Below are 21,526 nucleotides of genomic sequence, written 5' to 3'. Positions count from 1 at the left end.
TCACGCATGTAAAATAAACATTTAACATAGCACGGAGCCAGTCACTGTACAATGAGCCAATGGACAGTAGCAATCACATAACAACATGATTTTAAACAAAATCCCTTTGCAGCAAGACTCCTAAAACGTGGCACTACATTTTTCTGAAACGATGGGCCCGAATCCACTAACGATTATTTGCAAATCCGTGCTGAACTTTTTGCTCATTAAATGTGCCCCTTTCCTACAGAAAAGCCAGCGCTGCGCACGTTCTTACTAAAGCAGGGAGGCTGCCAGGAGCTGGGAGGCGGGAGGGACAGACCTGATGACGTCAGTAGCCCACAGTCTCCACGCACATTACGAAGGGAGTGAATTTGCCTAGAAGGTTCTGCAAGAGAGACCACTTGTTGAACTGTCACATTTTAACTTCCCCTCATTTTATGGCTAGAAACGAAGCGATCTGCACAAACTTTGATGAACTGCATGAAGGGTGTGTTAGTTGGGGGGTACGAATGTGTGTCCAAAGGCAGATGCTCAAACGAGGTACAATTTAAGGAAGATCAAATCTGATATAAGGATAGGAACGTGCACAAAAAAAAAAATGTTTCCAATCTGTTTGTCCGCAAATTGAAAAAAATTAAATGTGAATCTGGCCCAATGTTTTGTTTTTCATGTTTCTAACAAACATTTATTAATTTTACTGAAACTGGTATTTTTATGTACTCCACGTGATTTTAAAAGAGATAAATACAAGAACTCAATATGGGACGTCCCATAGCAGTGGAAAGGGATCACTGGTGGGTTTGCACTTTTAATTTTCAAGTATTTTAATGCAACTCATGTTGTTATAGACAAAATATATTCAAAGAAACTAGAAATCTATGTTTATATAACATCACCTTGGACTTGGAATTCTTGAAAATCTAGTTCAGATTGAGAACTATTTCCTGATTTCTTGGCATTTGGGTTATTTGGGTTGAATGACTGCGTACCTTTATAGCATCTGATTACGGCTTTAGGGCAGTGCGACAGGTGCGGCCGCACTGGGCGCCGACCTGTGGACGGGGCGCCGACCTCAGGGGGGCTGTGTTTAGCAAAAACTTATGACGGAAGAGATGAGGGGCACTTATGCCCGGTCGTAGTGAGGCAATCCGAGGAGGCATTCATGTGGTGTGGGGGTGCCAAAAATGATTGTCGCACCGGGCGCCACCAGCGCTAAAGCTGGCCCTGTCTGATTACATACACCTTTAGCTGCCAGTTGTGAGAGTGCGTGCAATCAGGATATAGTCATGGCTTTTTGCAGATAGTTACACTGAGCCAGTAACTTTACATCATGGCTTTGGTGATGTGACAAAGTAGTTCCTTGATACGCCCACAGCCGTGCAGATCCCTCAGCAGCAAAGGCAGCTTCTCCAGTCCATTCAGGGATGTCCAACTGTGCCTCGCATCCTTGCTAGGGGCTCTTACTAGGTCCCTTCCTTCTTTAGGTGACTCTCTTCAGGCAACTGGCCACAGAGCTCTTCTCATAGTACAATCCAGAAGCCTTGGCTGTGCCAAAGCTTGTTTGCTCAGTGGGTGGCCTTTGCACAACCTGTAACTTCTGTATCGAGTACATAAGTATCACAAGGTAGATGAAATATGCCTGTCAAGACCATGTGCAGATTTATGCAAGTATAGGTCAGGAGTATTATGTCGGCTACACATAAGACTGAACACCGAGCGGATTGGCTGAAGGTCAGAGTGATCGTTCTTGAATGGCTGAAGTGAACGATGGTGCCTCAGCTAGTTCAGTATGCCAATCGCCTTTTGTTTTTATATTCTGGTCTGTGTGCTTTGTATGTATCAGAAAAAGGACAAGTGGCACCGCTTTTGCTCTGGCGTTCTGAGCACCAGGCTTCTTTATTCCAGAGCCTCAAGGAAGGGCTCTGTATTTAGGGAACCAGATGGCAATAGAGTGCTGGACTGCAGATTATATACCCCTTTTATACTAAGGGTCCGTTTCTGCGCCAGATTCTGTCATTTTTCCAATTCGACCAGTTAGGAGTCTGTCCCAAGAGATGGATGTAGGGATCAGAGGCATCTGCACTGTATGCTATTGGTATGCTAGGGCTGTGATACTATGCTACTGAGCAGTCGGAACACACTGCGCTTTTCGGTTTACCTCTCTGGGGAAGGCTGAACACATCCCATCATGTATGCCAAAAGCGAACTACTCTAAAGTAAAATGTTAGGTGAGTTCCTTTAAAGATAAGGATGAAAAGGGTCAGCACAGGGAGTAAAGTCTAGTCACGTGCTGTTCGTCTGTAGGGTTGGAGATAACGTATTTCCATAAATGAGGACATGATTCTGTGTAATGGATGAACTGGGGAGTGATCTAGCTGCTACTGCTGCCGTTATAATTGACAGCAAGGTGGATTCGCCTACTCATCCTATCCTATTAACATATGGAGATGCTAAGGGCCATTCTCATAAAGGATTTTGAGGTGCCTTGAAGTGCAAAATATAATTCCCGAGTTACAGATTCAAGAATGGTAGGAATTTGCCTTTGCAAATAGCATTTCATAAAAGAAATGTTGATGGTATTGTTTAAATATTGTGTGAGCAAATTTACTATTCTTTCATGGTTTGTCCACAATCCTCGGTGGGTCCACGTGTTAAAGTTAGTGAACATCAATGACTGGAGTAATGTCAAGGGCAAATGCAAATTCATTATTCAAATGCAAAAATGCAGGCAACACCTAAAAAACTGACGAGGGTGTAGTGGAAGAGGTTTCTGTACCTGAAAACATTTTTACGACTGAGAAAAAAAGATTGCAAGTGAAAAAGGAGTTTGTTCCACATTTCTGCATGAGGAAAATACATCAGTTTGATTAAATAGACGTATGTGAACTTCTGGGAGGCAGGTACAGTTTTTTCTGAATTAGGAAAGTAGTTTTCCACTCATAAATGAATCTATCTGCACATGTGAATCTGTCATACGGATTCACATAGATTTAAGTGTTAGGTTTCAAGTTCTTTACCCAAATGCCATCTTTACCATCTCCCTTCCCAGTGTTAATCATTAAGATCAGTAAGAGTCAGATTCTTAATGCTATTTGAGCACTTTCATTGAACAATGGCTCTCAAACAGCTTGTGTTGTAATTGTGAATTTATGTTTTGAATTTTGTGTTTGCAAAATTTGAATTACACTTGCAAAGTGATTTACTCATATAAAAAATGACACTATGGTGTATTATTATGAGTGAGGAAATCTGCTCGATGGGAGCAAGGAGTGGGCACTCTTGGGCAGGGATACTTTAAACATAAGGCACACACTGTTGCAAATGAGTTCCAGGATTTTTCACAAATGACTACTTGTTGTTTGGACTTTTACTGTGAGTGACTCTCACTACCTGGGTCTCACTCATGGTAAATTCACTGTAATTGGGCTGAGAGTGATAACTGCCAGTGTCCACCATTTATGATAATAAGGCCACCAGCGCACAGCTTGTGAGCACGCATGTGCTCAAGTGTGTGGGCTGCATGAGGAGCTACTGTTTTACACAGCCCTGTGTCTGCACACAGGTAGTATATCACAGAAGTGACTCCGAAAGGATTGTTACTGACCTAGGAAAGGCCTTATAATATGAGTTTGGCATTCATAGTGTAGGTCTGTAGTGATACCTGGAACACCTGTGGGGTTTTCACTGTATTAAACACATAGACATCATCTGCCCTAACTTACACTTTTGCTCCAATTAGCCCTATAAAAGTCCGGCAAGATATCAAACTGGAGCATAATATGTACACCGGGTTTGAATCTGCAGTCTCCAATAACCCACATCTTATGGGACTTCAAGATTTGTCATATTTTTTTGGCTTAGCTCATATTCACGATCCAATCCTTTGTCCCACTTACTGCTATTTACTCTCAACTCCAGCCGAAGGATCAAAGGCATCCCTACATAAAAAGGCGATGAACCGTAAGTGGTTCAGTTTCTGGCAAAGGAAGTGGGGGGGCATTTGCATCTCATAATTAGCTTGTCACACTGCTCCTGGGCTGATACATTCCCAGGGCCACTGGCATGAAGGAAGGAATCCACACATATGGAGCTAACACAGTTTTGGTAGAGCCTTTGAGGATTCAGTCGTAAAGGATCAGGTAGTGGTGTCAGCTAGGGGCTGCGCTAATGACCTCAAAGAATGTCATACTGGACAAAACTAGACATCGCCATTTCATATTGCGCCAGAATGCTATGCAGGAGAGTTGGGACAGAGGTGGAGGGACAATATGGCAGGATTCACCAGGGGTGCCTGGCCCCTATAACCTGCCCCTCCACTTAAAAACACCACACAGGGGAGAGACAATGGAGAAGCCCTTGGGTTTGGAGTTGATAATGACATAAAGGATTCCCAGCTTGCAGGAGAAGCCTCCTATTGCCCTGGAAGGATGAACCAAAGACCTTGGCTCTTGCTGACCCCCAGGACTAGGTTGGGGTCCTAGAGGGCTAGCTGTTCTGGCCCCCTAATGCCCCTGTGGACCAACTGGGGAAAAGGATCTGGATTCTATTATTCCACTGTCCCACCCACCCCAGTTCACTTCAAGTCAGGGAGGGGTTCTGTTAGCTGGCTGCAGAGAGGGTGTGCGAGATACCACCATCAGCAGGAGAGGAGCAGCAATAGTCAGGCAAAGCAGAAGACTGGTGCAAGGAGCCATGAAATCCACTTCCTTGCAAAATGCACCCCCTTAGATCTCAGGAGACCTGCTGAAAATGCTCCTGGTGGCTAGGCCTGGCCATAAGGGGAAAACAAGCCAAAGAGGAAGAAAATCAGCCCGAGGTGACCCGATATATGCCTATTTTAAGATTTGCACCTTTCCAAAATTCAAACCAAGAAACCGAGCTTTCACTGTAGTTTTACGCATTTTCCCCAAGGAGGCCCAACCCTCCGTGGGTTGCAAAAACCCATTTATCATTTGTAAATGGCAAGCGGGTGTGCGGGGGCCCACCTTCCCATGGGGCTTTTTTGGCCTCAGGACACCATCCCCTGAAGCCCAGCACAAGCACAATGTCTAGGGGACCCCAACTCCCAGGACACCAGATGGAACAGAAAGAAATGACCGCCAAACGAGTTGAAGCCCACATGCATGTGTCTGAGGCTTGGGGCGCTGGTGTGCCAGCCTCCTGCCTCCATGACCATTGCAGGTGGGAGCTAGCAGGAGGACGTTCCCTCTCAGCCGCCCCATATATAAGTAGATGTATATAGAGTATTCCAGTAGTTGTATGCTTTTAAACATTTCATATCACCAGCAGTCAGTACATAGCAGAAAGCCTTGACCTAAAAAAATTGAAAACATTAATTGCGTTTCTGTGTTGCTGGAGGTAAGCTGATGTATTATGAAGTTGTAGCAACTTAGGCCCTCATTACAAGAGGTGTTATTTCACCCCTCGCAATAACTCTGGGAGATATTCTGCAACTTGCAAACTTTGTACACAACCATTCAATTCCTCTAGACAGCAGAGCATTTACAATGCTGCAGGAGCAGGGGCTGAGATTATCAGCATTTTTAAGCCCCTGCCTGAATGAGAGGAGTAGGCACTGTTCTCCCAGGACAGGCTCAATCCTGCCTTGAAACTTTTCTCTCCCACCTCATACCCTCCCACTCACTCCTCAAAGCAGGAAGAAAATATCTGCAGTTTTCTCTCTAGAATTAGGGAAAAATGGTAAAGAACCAGGTCTCTGAATCAACATTGTTTTCCCATTTTGGGGAAACAACTAATAATTGCTTACATTTGGTTTAAGGATAGCGGTCAGAATCAGAGCTTTTGACCCCTGGCTTCCCTGCAGTAATTTCCATGATACCTGTAATGTAGGGTCTAAGAGGTGTCAAATACACGGAGCATCCCTTCCAGAACCCAAAAAATACTGTAATACCAAGATCAAAGCAAGAGATGTTCCCCAGCCTAGACTTCTTTAAGATCCAGCCAGCTTATAGAGACTCTGCCGTTAACTAGGATAAACCCATACTACCAATAGCCGAAGTGCCCTTTGGTACAATGGCTACCAGTTCCAAGGGAAGCCCTACCTGTCCTTTTAGGACATGAGCTAGTTTAGCAGTAACAACTGGCATTACAGGACTTCTGGAGACTATAGATGACAGCCTCTAACATTTCCATGGCAAGAGGACTATATAACGCCAACCTCATATGGTTTAGCTTCTGCTTTATGATTTCAAGAAGCTTTAGTGCACTTGCTGCTCCACTCACTGTGCCATGTCCACAATGCTGGTCTTTGTCTTTGGCCCAGTGGGGACAGTAATAATTCCATTGATGGCTGAAACTGGATTATTATTTGGGGTGGATTACTACCCACTGCAAGGAATAATCGCAACCCATGTCAGGTGAACCGTTAAAGTCACTAAACTATCCTGAGTTTAAGTGCCTGGTAGCTATGGCAGGATGCATACAGACTTAACTTAAAACAATGTGTAACGTTTTTATACAATACCAACATGGTAATAAAGTAAAAACAAAAAACAATGAAAATCCCAAACTAAAAACCAAAAATAGAGTGAAATGTGATAAACAAAATGACAATAATCCAATAAGGGGAACTGAGGATATGATTTTTTCCAAATTTAAAGTATATATAATAATTTTTATTCAGCTTGAGTCACAGCCATAAAACATACCACAAATTTTAAGTAGAAATAGTACCAAAAGTACAAAGCACCCAAATAGTCAATGGTCGCAGTAGATTGGGACCTGGGTGCATTTTGAGGCTGACTGTGATGGACCACAGGTCTGATACACCAACCAGGTTTATGATGTCAAAGATTTTACCTTCTGACTTAGTCATTTATGTCCCAACTAACCACAGGAGTTTTAAAGCCCAATAAAACCTCAGAGGAGGCATTTGAAGAATCACAGGGTGTGAGCCAGAGGCCAACAGCAGTGTCCATTTCAGGTCCAGTTGCCATTAGTAAGCTGGGTACTTCCAGGAAAAGGCATCTTGCAGCTAGTTGTCTCCTTGTAGCCACACAGGTGGTCAGTCAAATTAACTGTGGAGTCCTCTTCTTTGTCCTGGATACAGGAGAGAGCAGATCTAGACTTTCTGGGCTTTTTTCCAGGTCAGCAGGTCTGGGTCCTCTTTTGATCTTCCACAAGTTCAGAAAGTGTCTTGAAGTGGGTACCTGGAAGTGCCACATTTCTGCCTGGTACTGGCTAGTGGGTGGGAATAACAAACCAATGGGATAAAGATTCCCAGTCGTAACCCTACCCACGTTTATAGTACATACTTTTTGTCGTACTGCAAGCAGGCCTAAAATGCCATGTGTCAGTGCGTTTTCAAGATGGTGGAATCCTTTCGCCATACTAAACTCTCTGAGGGCTGTGTGTGAGGAGAGTACTATGGAAATCCTAAACGCCCCCCCACATCAAACACGAACATCTGGTCTGAGGCAGGCACTGTACCCACAACAAACCCAGATACAAAGGTCTAGTAGGGCAAAATCAAGGTCCTCTACCAACCAGAGAGTGGATACACTAGAATTGTCTTAGTATCCCTTTCTCTCTCTTTGAAATGTGCCCCTAAGTGTTGCATGTGGCTCAGCAGACATGGCAAGCTATATATGACACTGTGCTTTTACTGTGAGACCCCCAGTACCCATCCAACATGTTCCGTGGGTCTCAAAGGTGTCATCTCTGCCCATTCAGGTAAGCCTATTATTCGCTCCTTTGAGTAATTTCACACCTTTTTCACACCTATTGAAGGCTGATCATTGTTTGGGGGAAGCTGGAGAACCAATGCAAATTAGCCTTCAGGAAATTCTGGCATCTAAAAGGTAACTTTCTAAAAGTTACTGATCTTTAATATTTATCAGAAAATCAACTCCAGCATCATATTGAATTTTAAATAACTTTTAATAAAAGATGTTTAACTTTTATTCTAGTGGACCCTATTCCTCAGAGAAAGTATCCGTATTTAAAATCACTTCCCAATGTTTCTCTATGGGCCAGCCAGGCTTTGTGCAGTGAAAGTAGCTTTTAACAGCTAGTTGCTGAAAAAACATGCTAACGTTACATTTCTCAAGTAAGGATTTAACTTGTCAAAAGGGTTTATTTTGACAGGTCGAACTGCAATTTTGACTGTTATCATCAAGTAACATAGGGTAGCCCTGAAGCCATGTTTGCGCTGCCACTATAGTGACGTGACGTGGGTCCCACGCTCACTGTGCCACTGGATTCAAGCTAGCCTGGCTGATGAGGGGTGATGCCCCAAAACCGGTCCCAGGTTGCTTGTTTCCGGTCCAGGGAAGACCTGGCTTGGCAGTTTGGGCTGGACTAAATGGAACAGGGTCAAGACTGATTTGCATATGGCTGGGTCCAAACTGGGGTGGCATGGTGAGCAACAGAACGATGGATTAAACCCAGATCTTTGTGACTGGGGGTGAATGTTTGCATTGTTCAGCATTCCGACCATCATTTGTTGCTTTTGCATTTGTCACCCTAGGTGGGAAGGTTATGTCTAGACATGGGTTCCGTGCTCGCTGCACCACTGGATTCAAGCTAGCCTGGCTGATGAGGGTTGATGCCCCGAAACCGGTTACAGGATGCTTGTTTCCCATCTAGGGAGGACCTTGCTTGGCAGTTCGATCTGTACTGTTATCATATGGAACAGGGTCAAGACTGATTTGCATACGGCTGGGTCCAAACTGGGGTAGCGAGGTGAGCAAAAGAACGATGGATTAAAACCAGATCTTTGAGATTGGGGGTGAATGTTTGCATTTTTCAGCATTACATCCTTCATTTGCTCCTTTTGCAATACTTTAGTGGATGGCACAATAAGTGCTGCAGCCCATAATTGGCATTTAAGTTCCATACCCTGGGTGCATTTTCACACCATGTACTAGGACTTACAAGCAGGTTAAATGTGCGAATCAACCAATTTAACCATGGTTGAAGGGGGAGCATAGGCACTTTATTACGGATTAGTAAATGCACATAGTGTAAAGAATTGGAGGGCAACCACGCATGAAACACATATTTTCTAACATGGTATCATCCACCTGCTATTGGTCCTTACATGAGACAAGACCCTGTTTTTCAGTAAGCATAATGTAGTCTGTTCAACCCACGTACTCACAGTGATCTCAGGACCCTAAACTGCTGGCCATCACACAGATCAAAAAAAGCTTTCATTAGCAGGCAAGCCTTTTCTCTCCAGTCTGAACAGTTTGCTAGTGTCCAAGATTTGTCAATAACAATCTGATTTTGAGAAGAGTTTGTAAAACAGTGCAGAAATGTGCTTGCATTATTAGATTTGCCGAATTACCCTCAATTTGGTCTTCTGCAATTCTAAGAAACTCATCTACTCCACACCTCCCCACCCAAATTAGCATCAAGAAGAACAGATTATTGCAAATGTGTACTTTTGAAACAAATATCAATATACATAGGGTCTTATTTAAAGACTGATAGACAGGATGCTGTAAAAAATAGGGAATGTTACGTTTGCCATTTTAAAAGTGCATTATTGTTAATGACACTCTAAAAATGTACCCTGTCCCCCACACTAGAAAAAACTAGAAATAAGGTCCATAATCTCTCATTCTCAGTGTGCGAGTATTGTTGGGTTAAGAAAAAATAAACACCAGTCCGGGTTTCCCAGTCCGCAGCAGCCCCCTCTTGCTCCCCCGGACCAGCCGACAGCCAGGAGCCAGGGGGGTCGGGGAGTGGGAGCCTCGGTCGCATCGCAGCCACAGCTGGAGCACTCCACTACTCCGGCAGTCTGAGACCAGACAGAGAGCAGACAGAGAGCAGGTGAGCTGTGGCAGTGGACTAGCGCAGACTGAGCAGCAAGTGAATAGCAGGACCCCAAGCGTTATTCTCAGCCTTCGCCCACGGCGCAGAGAGGGGGTGAGTGGGTGAGAACTGTCTGTTTCCCCCCCCTTCATCCAGCCCCCTCCTGTAAGTGAGAGAGACTGAGGTTGCAGCCCTGCTACCCCACTACTACCCAGCTGCCACGGCCGGGCTTAGAATCGGCTTCTTGGGCAGTTGGAAGGAAGGAAAGAGTTACTCGCAAACCTCCAAGGCAGAGGCGGGGTTACAGAACCAGCAAGAGCAGGAGGAAGAGACTTCACGAGTGGCATATCCAGGAGGGACGCCCCAGTATTTTACGCCGAGTTGTCTGAAGGAAGGAAGGAAGTAGTAACACATCCACAGACGCCACAGCATTTGGTTAGGACCTAGCCCCCCCAACCCGTGGCCACCGTCTTCTGGCTCCCCACCCCCAGGCCTCAGCAGTCTATTCTACCCTATTCCAGACCCTTCCAGACTAGATTACTCAACCTCGGGTGTTGGGTCCAAAGGGCTCAAGGGGGGAGTAAGCGCAGCAAGGGCTAAGGCAAAGGCAATACCCCGCGAAGAAGAGGTCGAAGAAACAAGAAGTTGAGAACAAAGGGCTGGAACAAAAGCAGGAAGACAAGAAGATCACAATGAGATCCGGGAGATCCAGGGACTCACATGTACCCCTGAACCCTACTAAAAGATCGAAGAGAGCAAATAAGGGCAACAAGAATTCCAATACAGACTCTACGAGTGTCGGCAAAGAAGATGATCTAAAGAAGGGGGTGGCGGTTGGGGGTGAGGGAGGGGGGGGATGAGCGGCTGATCCCTCTGACCCCTTTTCTCCCACACCTCCCATGCCCTGAGCTATCACATAACCTCAAAGGGTTATGCTACCAACCAAAAATCTATACAAAATTCTCATTCATCAAGGACGCAGGCTCGGTTCTTTGCCTGAATACTCGGCAGCCCAACAACCTGCCAACACCGATACTACCGGTTTCCTACGCACCAGAACAAGAGATTCAGACAGAGCAAAAGAAAGAGCCAATGAGAGGGTTGAAAAGAAAGCCCCCCCTGGAGGCGCTGGATGACGAAGACGGAGAAGGAGGAGGAGAAGAAGAAGATGTCAGAGAAGAAGACAGCGACGAGATGGACTGCCCTGACACTTCACAGACCAAAAATCACACTGGAAATTACAGCGAATCCCACAGAGGGGCAACCTCTTCGATGACCATCAGAAAGTGGGGCCTCGATCCTGACCCGGGCTCAATTCAGTCCCAAGTGCATGAATTAAAATCAAAGGCACTCACGAGCAAACAGCAGGAATCTATTCAGAGTGCCCTTAGTATGGGGTCTATAATAAAATCGGCCCAGAAGGTCTTCACCAAACCATCGGGAGAAAAATGCTCCCCAGAAGTCTGGTCCAAGATCGCCAGAGTCTCTGAGAAAAATCCAGGGATCCAAACGGCTCTTAAGGAGCCCAGCATCCTTGGCACCCCAGAAGTCCCGGCTTCCCCGGCACCAGTTCCTAGCATACCAAGCAACTTGAAGGTGAGGATCCTAGGTCCTGCAACAAAGGCAGGGCAAGGCTCCCCATGACCAATAGAGGACCTTACGGTAGAAAAAAACTTACCCTCTCCACAAGATCTCGGGCAAGAGCAATCAGAACTTACTAAGTGCACAGAGGTAACCGTTGAATATGTTGACATACCATCGGGACAGCCTTGGTCGGGGGACCTCTCTACGGCACCGGAGCCGCTCGTGCTTCAGGCACAAGTTCATCATTCGGCACAGGTTGAGCAACCCCTAACCCCTCCTCGAGGTCACCTCCCGGTGCAGGCAACCACAGTCACCACTCCATCAAAAGCTCTGGACCCAGTGGCTTCGTATCCCACGCAAGAAGAGTGGGAAGAACTGGTCGCCCGCTGTACCTCTCAGCCTCACGTGGCCCCAAAAGAAGCTGTAACAAGCCCAAGATGCAAAGCCCCACAGTTTGGCCCTACGATCGCATCTCCGCAAACCAAAGTAGACGTATGGGAATCTCTCTTGCACACAATGCAACTGTCTGTTAACGCCATCCAATATCAATCGGACAAAATGGACCTACAGGTAACAGTTCTACACTCACTATCAGTTTTTGTCTCCAACATCGACAATAAGCTAGCTGAACTGAACAGTCTGGTCAAAAGAGCACAAGAGGAGACAGCACTTATACAAACAAACTGTCCTGGCATCGCAATTGTGGACAAGCTGGCTACACTACCTGGAGCAATGGACAACCTCCTTACAGGTATCAGAGAGACCGTCAAAAATAGTTTACCAACGGCTCATCTGGAGAGTACTAATAGAGCTCGGCAAACAAACAACAGAGAAATGTTAACACCTACTGAGGGCTCGCCCCCCCTAATACAAAAAGACAAGCTGGCAAGGGAAGAGGAAAATGCAACACCACTGAGAGCGCAAGGACATCCCAGGGATGGAGAAACCCTGGTAGCAGCGAACAATGGCTCATTCCCGACTTGGGAACCCATCCAAAATGATGTCCCAAGGGACCACGGACGCTCCCAAAACGAGGCAGAAAGCAAAGGAGGAAGGGCCGCAAGTCAAAGCTAGGCACTTTGGCTGAAGGGAAAGTTAAAAATAACAAACTCAGCATTCTGCCCTCAGACTCAACGCCTGACAAGTGGACCCTAACGAGGCCAGAGACAGACACGGAATTAGACTCACGCTCCTTCCCTACTCAGGACCAGTGGCACACGAGCCAAAGGAAAAAGAATCGAAAAATAAATACTCCTAACATGACGACCCCAACAAAAGTTGACGGCCCCGCCCCGAGGGGCAGTGCAAATATTATAAAATCTAACACAAGCGAGGGTCTGATTGATTGTGGAGAAAGAACTACCATTAGCACGAGCACCATAAGTACCAAAAATATAGCTCCCAAAATGGACAAAGGGATACAATTAGACCATCCCCCTGAAGCAATATCAACCGGAAGTTCTTCAAAACAGGTTATAAGTGAAGCAGATGAATCAAAGGCCCCTGATCAGGGAATGCCAGCAGAGAAATCCAACAGGGTTGAGATTACCCCCACAAGCCAGCTGAGCAGCCCCAAACGGATAAAGGAGCACTTAGGTAACCCCACAATTTTATTAATCCCGAAATACACGTCAAGGGGCGCTTTTGACATCCTAAACAGGGGTAACATTCTACGTCTGCTAAACTCCATTGATACCCTAACAAACATATCCACCAAGGATCTCGACTCAGTTGAATTCACAGTCTCACCGGAGCATCCGGGGGTGGAGGTCACTAAAACTGTATGGGCCTCAACCGAGGTGGCTGAGCGCGTGCTCAACGAACAAGCGAAACTTAACAGCTGGGGCATAATACTTTGCCCATATGTAAAACCGAGATACCCAGATCCCTTGGCAAGTGACTTTGTACACCGGAGCGCACAAAATCAGGCCAACCAGGACCACCACTCACTCTCTGTACTGCGAGGGGCTCGCAGCAACTCCCCGTCCAGTTCACAACCAAAAGGACCAGGCGCAAGAAGGCAATACGCCGGGAATGAGCGATCTAACTCAGACTGGTCATGGTTATCCAGGACTATAAATAATAAGCCGGAAAATCATTGACATAATAAGTCTGAAATTGGGAATTCTCTTAAAAACTTCAAAGTCTGTTCCTGGAACATCAACGGCATTGGGGATAAGCTTATGGACTCAGATCTAAATCTCTACTTGCAAAGCTTTGACATCATAGCCTTGCAAGAAACTTGGTCAGACTCTCCCCCACCACTTCCAGGATTTACCCTGCATTTTATTCCTCCAACCCAGTCTGCAAGATTTGGTCACAAAAAAGGGGGCCTCGTCACTTATTGTTCCTTAAAAAGAACGCGTACAGTAGTCCAGCTACCATACAATCTAGACTCCCCCAACGCAATGCAAGTATCACGAATCTCCATCCGAGATCAGGGAAAGATGGAGGACTTAATTTTAATTAACCTTTACCTACATCCCCGAGGTAAGAAGCAAGGAGCCCTGCAACTGAAAGAAGAGCTTATAAAGCTACTAACTGCAGAGGATACCAATAGTCTGATGGTTAGCGGCGACTTCAATCAGAACATGCTTAATAAATCAGCCACCGAAGTCAGCACCATTGAGGATCCATTTGCATCGGAACTCTACTCTCAAGACAACTCATCAGGGGGAAGAAGGACTAAAGCAGCACAGCGACTTTTAGTAACTCTTGAGGAACTTGGTCTACGAGCGCTTAATGGGAGATTCCCAGGGGATCGTCCCCAAGCAGCAACATTCCACAGTACAACAACCAGTTCAACAATTAACTTCACCTTCCTCTCTGGTAATTTGTTCCAAGTGACAACTGACTTCCATACCGGTTTACTTGATTACAGTGATCACTTACTACAAGAAGTGACTTTAGAGGCTTCTGCAACTTCAACCCCAGCATGCGCCATTGGGCATGAACTAGTTTATACAGCAAACTATAGGCGATTAAAGTGCAGAACAGATGACCCCATGGGCCTCCTGCTCTACGCAAAGCAAGCACTTGGTGAAGCCCAAAATGAAACAACAGATCTAATTGCCAGCTGGGAGAAATTTACAGAAACACTACGCAAAAACATGGGGAAAACACTGAGACAAAACCAGCGTTACGGAGGGGGAAAGTCGGTTAATCCGACGCGGCATCCCAATCACGCTTTTACAAATAATGCTCATCTAAAACACCTAAAAACTCTTATCGGCCAAAAGTTACGAAGGGTAAGGACAGACCCTGCTGTCAAGGACGAACTGAGGCTGTTAAAGCGTGATCGCGGGAGGCTGGTTTGGCGGCTTAAGCGAGAATCTGAAAAGCATCTGTGGGCAAAACTCCTATATGGCGCCAAATCAAACAACAGCGCTCAATTCTGGAGAAAAATCAACAATTTGTCTACGGGGGGGAATCAAGGCATTAATTCCTTCGTCCCTGAAGACGATTGGATAATATTTCTTAGCACTCACTTCAAGGGTACCGACACTAACATCCAAGGAACGTCCAAATTCATAAAAGACACCGAGGAACGTTTAACACTCAGCTGTGACTATAACGACCCCCGGCAGCAAGACCAGACAATTGAAATTAAGTGCGCCTCGATCTGTTATCGAATATCAAAGGGAAGGCGTGAGGGGGCCCCGGGACCAAACGGGATCCCCCCCATATTATTTAAGCAAGACCCCGACTATTGGGCAGCTGCCCTCAGACCAATGTTTGTCAAGATTCTGCAGACATCATTAATCCCGTCATCTTGGAGGGGAGCCATTATTTCCCCCATCTTTAAAAAGGGTGACAAAAGCGACCCAAAAAATTATAGGCTAGTGGCTCTGCTCGATAATGAAGCCAAATATTTCGCAGGTCTGCCTCTAGAGGAACTGACATCCTGGGCAACTGAAGTTTCAGCAATCCCGTACAACCAAACAGGTTTCTGCAAAGGTATGGGAACTACCTCTAATATCTTAGCTCTTTCTTTATTAATCGACGCGGCCCAAGAAGCAAACTTGTGCTATATTGACTATAGCTCGGCTTTTGACCACGTGGACAGAAATCTTTTGTGGGAAAAACTACACAAGTTGAACATTCCCCCGGTGCTTTTAAACCAATTACTTCTCCTACACAGCGAGACATGGGTGCGAGTTAGGCTTGGCACCGGTGATTTTCTAACAAAAAAGATTCCAACATATACAGGAGTAAAACAGGGCTGTGTACTCGCCCCAATACTTTTTAATCATTTTATGGGAGAATTATCTATACTACTAAATGAATGCAACTCGCACGCTCCAAAGTTAGGGGGCTCACAGATTTCAAATTTATTCTACGCAGACGACCTGTTACTCATCAGCCGGACTCCGGTCGGCCTTCAACGGCTGTTGGACATCACCTCAAGATATTCCACTGCCAACAGGCTTACCATCAATCGTGAAAAATCCAAAATCATGTGTATTAACCTTTCAAAAAAGAAAGCAACACGAAACTGGCTCTTGTCATCCAGAAAGCTAGAAAAGGTCAGCGAATATCGATATCTGGGGGTCATCATAGACCACAAGGGCAATTTCAAGCCGCAATGTGAAGCCATAAAAAGGAGAGGACTAACCACTGCAGCGGCGCTCAGAAATCTAAAAAACACAGTTTCGGGGCCAAGCTTGCTTCCTCTCATAAAAGTAATCCAGGCAAAATTACTTCCAGCAATCACTTATGGCAGCGAAGCTATGAGGGGAAGGGACGCTCCCTTACTAGACAGAACAGTAGCAAAAGCATTGCGCATGATCTTCAGCCTTCCAAGGTATGCATCGCCTGCCCAAATGAGATTAGAGTTCGGATTACAAAAAGAAGAGCTGGCGCGCAAGGGAGCCTACATAAAAACTTGGCATAAAGTAAGCAGGGGAGACCCGAAGACCCTAAACGCTCTCCTGTGGAAGGAGCTTCAAAATAAAGAAACATGCCCGGCAAGGCGGTACTTGGAAGCAGCCATTGAGGACCTTGGCTTACAGCAACTTTGGGAACTTTCAGGCTCCACAGCTCTCTTTAAAAAGGTGGTCAATAAAATAGTACGGAAGGAATCATTGCTGCAGGACAAAGCTGCCCTAACAGAGCGGGCTCATGGTTGGCTTACAGTTCAATCATACAATATGCTCTTGCCTCAAACCTATCTGCAGATAGGATTCACAAAAAAACCAAAAGAGAAATTCTTGAAATATCGCCTAGGTCTACTGCCGTCAGCGGCTCACCTTCCTCCATGGTTACGGCCAAATCTACCTTTAACATGCCGAGTCTGTGGGATTGGCAAGGAAAATATAGTTCATCTGATCTCTACCTGCACCAAGCTCACCAAAGATCGCTGCCTCCTCCTGCGACCACTTTTCAACATCCGTAACATACGGACCTGCAGGCAAGCGGCGCTAGCCTGCTTCAAAGGAGATGACATTCAACTGAGTTGTCGAATAGTAACATTTCTTGAAACAGCTGAGGCCCGCTTCAATAATTTTTTTGAAAGAACGAACAACTCAAGTAGCACTGTAAAGGGCCATAATGATGAGCTAAATGTTACCTCAGAAGCCCACCCTCCAGAGTGACACCGTTGCCCTCCCTTAGACTGTCCAGTACTGATTGGTAATAGGGCTCCCCCGAACTGTCATCATAATTTAACTATCCTCTCCTCCTCCGTGGCATCTCTTTTATTTTTGTTTTGTTATCTTCCCTTGGCAGGCAAGGAGGAATAATTTATTCCTTAACTTTTTATTTTTTATTTTATTTTTCTGTTTTTAGGATAAATAGGCTGTCTAACATGATGTTAAGCTTCTTTTAATTCTGCTGCTGCTATCTCACTATGGAATCTTGTGTCTTGTCTTAAGGACAGAATCTCTGTTTTAACATGCTAAAATTTGATTTATGTTTTACTGAATCCTTTTTTATTTATATTGTAAAGGTTTTTAATAACCATGCACAATAAAGTATTCTATTCCAAGGTTGCTTTTGTATTCAGGGGTTGGTTGCACCTAATTTCCTTTTTTTTCCTCGTAGGAATGAGGATTAATATGCAGTTTTGTTTATACTAAGTGGTAAAAGCATGCAGTATTTGACTTCCCATACTGTTTTCCGCATGCAAATTTCTTGAGAAAATATCTAGACACCTGGATGAATTTTAGTTGAGGTAAAACCCTGGTGAAAGCAAAATGTGTTTTCAACTGGGAATGTGAAATTGAATGAAAACACCATTACCAAGAGACTTGCAATGAGTCAATTGGTCGGATCTAGTAACACTTTTGCAGTTCTCCCTCAGACTGCTTCCCTTCTGGTTATGTAAATCTTTAAGTGCAGCCCTTACAGGTATACATAATCATTTATACACTCTAATTCTATATAAAGAGTCATATTGACACTGCAATGTTTACTGTTCAGACGCAAAATGTAAACACTTAGCACCAGCAAAGATTCCTTACATGAGCACTCCAGCACAATATACTCTTTTCTCAGACAATATTGTAAAATTATTAGAAAGTATTTTAAAGAAGAAAATCTAAACTTAAGTAATAGTGACCTTGCTCTAGTTGTAAGCTGGGCCACTATAATATGTGATCTGCTTCCACGCCGATTAGTGCATGATTATGGATTTGCTGTATTTGCCACATAAAACAGATTTTAACCCCAATTTTATATTCTAACTCTAACGGATCAAAAGTTACAAAACATATGGCGACTAGGGTTTCTGCGCACCGGAAGGCTTTTTGCAAAGGTTGTCTGGTCATCTTTCAGTTGCTAATTGTTTTATTTGGGTGTTAAATTGGTACTAATTTAGGCGAACTATTTTCTCAGACAATGTTACCAGGTGTAAAATGACAAAATAATGAATGCTATCGCAAAATGTGCTGCTTTCAGCCGTATAATTTACTTGTTCTTGCTGCATAATTTAGTCAACCTTGTTGCATAATTTGGTGCTCCTCTACTGCATAATTTCAGTGGCCCTGAGTAAGTCACACATGCATGAGCACTGATTCCTTCAAAGCACAGGAAGTAGGTAATAGCAGTAGGAGCCCTAGGCCAGGGCAGCCAGTGAGTTTAAAGAGTTCTATTCAATTATTTTTACTCCATGCTAGGGGCGGGGGGGGGGGGGACAAAGAAATACATTTTAGAATACATATAGGGGCAGATTTATGTTGTGTATGCGCCACGTTTGCGTCACGCAACTGTGACGTAAACGTGGCGCATCCTTACGACCGATTTACAACGTGACGCATCTAGGCAGATGCGTCACGTTGTAAAGCCCTGCGCCGCTGGTGGGCGTTCCGGCGCAGGGTGGGCGTTCCGGGGCAGGTGCGCCTCGCAAAAGTGGCTGAGTGAAATCTATAAGATTTCACTCAGTCACTTTTAGCCCAATGCTGCGTCAAAACCCTGCGCCTGCTTGAAGCAGGCGTAAGGCTTGACGCAGCATCGGTCAGATAGGGCACCCCCGAGCCTTGCTGGAGCTGCGTCGCGCTTGCGACACAACTCCAGCAATGCGTCACTTTTACGGCACAGATGCGTGACGCATCTGTGCCGTTTTTGCCCCATGGTGCGCCGCATCATAAATGCGGCGCACCATGGGTGGCGCAGCTGTGGCGCACCGTGGCGCATGTTAACTGGCGCATCCCTCGGGATGCGCCAGTTAACATAAATCTGCCCCTTAATCTCTCCCACGGGAAAATAACAATTATGTACATCATTGAAAAAGAAGTCTCTGTTCCTTTGAGTTTCATTTCAATATTAATATTTAATTATTTATGTCTATATTGTTGTACTTTTGTATAGCGCAACCCCAGCGCAATAGAGCACTTTTACATGAGCACAAGGATATGAAACACATTTGTTTGGCCACAGGGAGATTAAGTGATTTGCTAAGAGTCACATAATTGTGAGCGCAGGCTGGTTTTCAGTTAAAAGTTAAAAGTCAGCAGCTCCAGTGGCAAGGACACAACTCCTCTTCCAGAAGGAGATTATATCAAAGATTTCTTATTCTTAGGCAATTTAATTAATGCAGTATCCTGTTTCTCTCAGCAGAGGACGGCCCGGGACCAGGGTTCGATTCCCGGCGCGGCAGGTTTCTGGACCAGGGTCAGCGGACTTGATAATTCTCTCGCCTCGGTGCCCACTCTGATCAGCGATCACACTCGGCAACTCTGGGCATTAGCTTGCCTCATCTTCACTAACGGCCCCACCAGACCGCCGGGGATGCCTGGTCTCACCCTGGAGATACCCATTAAGGGACCATCTCTCAGGGAAGCCAGGAAGGGTTTCGCAGCGGTCGAAGCGCCTTGGGACCCTACGGGTAAGTAGTGCGCTATATAAATGCCAATACATACATACATACATACTAAACAGCATGACATTAAACCTTGTGTGTACCTATCTTTTTACTATGGTAATCCATTTTTCTAAATCGCAGACATATCAACCCTTAAGGTTTCAAGGCGCTTGGTGCCGTCGGGGATATTAAGTGAGCTATTGCTCAGAGTCACATGAGCTGCCGCCAGCACCGAGAATCGAACCGTGATCCCTCCAATCCAGTCAGCCGCTCTGGCTGCTGTGCCACACCTCTCCCACCTCTACTACTATTAGAAGGAAAGCAGGCGTTCTTGAATAGACTGATAATGTAATATTTATAAAATGTAATGGTAAATCAAATTATTTCAGACAAACAATAGTTTTGGGCTACTAACCCAATACAACCCCATTAAAAAAAAAGTCACTGATAATAATAGGTTCTGGTATAGTTCCTTACTTGATTCTCCTGCACTCGGTCCTCGTCTTCACAAATGCCGTGCACACAGAGATCCTGAGAACCTCCTCGACAGTCATCATATTTTGAGGTGCAATGTGGTCCATGCCACTCGGGTGGGCAGGTGCAGCTGCAGAATACAGAAAATGACCATAACAAAATTATAGCGACCCTTAAAGCCCACAATTAAACAGTGGCTGGAAACATGGAACAATTTTGGGAGTGGGGGTGCTGGCATCAATGTTAGATCACTGAAGGCATAAGAATTGTGAAAAATCCAAGTGTCACACAAAGAATAAGTACAGAAAATGAGCCATGTCCATGAGCAGGAGAGTAGTAAGGGTATAGTATGTAGATGGCAATACACCTTGAAGCACACTGTAGCAAATATATTACGGAAGCGTGCTATGTGAGAGCACTGTCATTTACAGACAGTACATTTTCCATTGAAATGATCATAACATTCTCACTGACATGCAGTTTTAATGATAAAACTATATTGTACATAAACAATAATATGTGAACATGTGCACATCACCAAGTAAAATGGCCTGCTTTGTTTTGATCTTAGTTTCCATCGCACTTCAAAATTACAGAAGAATGTGCTTAATTTGTGCTTTTATAACTGCTGATATTTGAAATATTAATCCTGTTATTTTGCAGGTATTTAAATGTTGAGTGTTAGAAAAAAATTAGCATTATCCATGCTCTCTGTACACCAGACAGATTGTCTGATAGTTCACTTTGCAAACTCCTCTAGCTTTGCAGTCAGAGAAAGAAAAGTAAACGCTAATCTAAATGTTAAAAGTATAAGCAGCAATTTATCAAAGATTTAACCTGACATTTGACCTCTGTCTTTGAAGGCACAGGAAATTTGATAAGATAGAAACAACATTTAAAGTCATCTTTATTGCTCATTCAACTTCTGAACTCCAGCATCGTTATTTTGGGGGTGCTGCAGCACCTGTTTCCAGCACCTATGCAACTCAAGTAAGAGTCTTCAAAGTCTTTTAATTAAGCAAAGAAAACGAATGTGTGCCATAGTCAGTCTAGATATAGTCCAAGGTCATCAGTGCAGTTATTAATTAAAATCAGTTTCCAGTCCATTAAGATTTCAAAAAGTATGCAAACTAGAGAACTAAGGCAAAATCAACGCAACAAGCTTCAATTAACTTATCGATTTTATGAGGTTCATAAAGAGAGTCAGTGTCTCAAAATACCATATTTGCTGAAAAACTAAAAAGCTCTTTCATATGCAATGGTCTCTAAATCTAGAAACCACATGGAAAGAAGTCGGTAATAATCCTTAAAGTGCTACAAGGAAAAGAAGACGCAGACTGTTTGTTATGGAAATTACAACAACATAACATATCTAATAAAGTGCTAAGGAGATCGTCCGCAAGAGGC

General features: G+C 44.7%; 1 protein-coding gene across 1 annotated transcript in view; it reads right to left on the bottom strand.

Moving 5' to 3' along the window:
- CUBN (cubilin) overlaps positions 1–21,526 on the bottom strand; it is a 1,372,460-nt gene that overhangs the window by 1,264,474 nt on the left and 86,460 nt on the right. The window contains exon 7 of the mRNA XM_086941783.1: positions 20,123–20,249. Coding sequence (XP_086797909.1) covers positions 20,123–20,249 — 127 coding nt within the window. The remainder of the gene's footprint in view (positions 1–20,122; positions 20,250–21,526) is intronic.

The sequence above is a fragment of the Lissotriton vulgaris genome, chromosome 10 (genome assembly GCF_964263255.1).
Source record: "Lissotriton vulgaris chromosome 10, aLisVul1.2, whole genome shotgun sequence".
NCBI classification, from domain to species: domain Eukaryota; kingdom Metazoa; phylum Chordata; class Amphibia; order Caudata; family Salamandridae; genus Lissotriton; species Lissotriton vulgaris.
The sequence above is the reverse complement of the archived record's forward strand: the minus strand, read 5'-3'. Positions and strand labels throughout refer to the sequence as shown.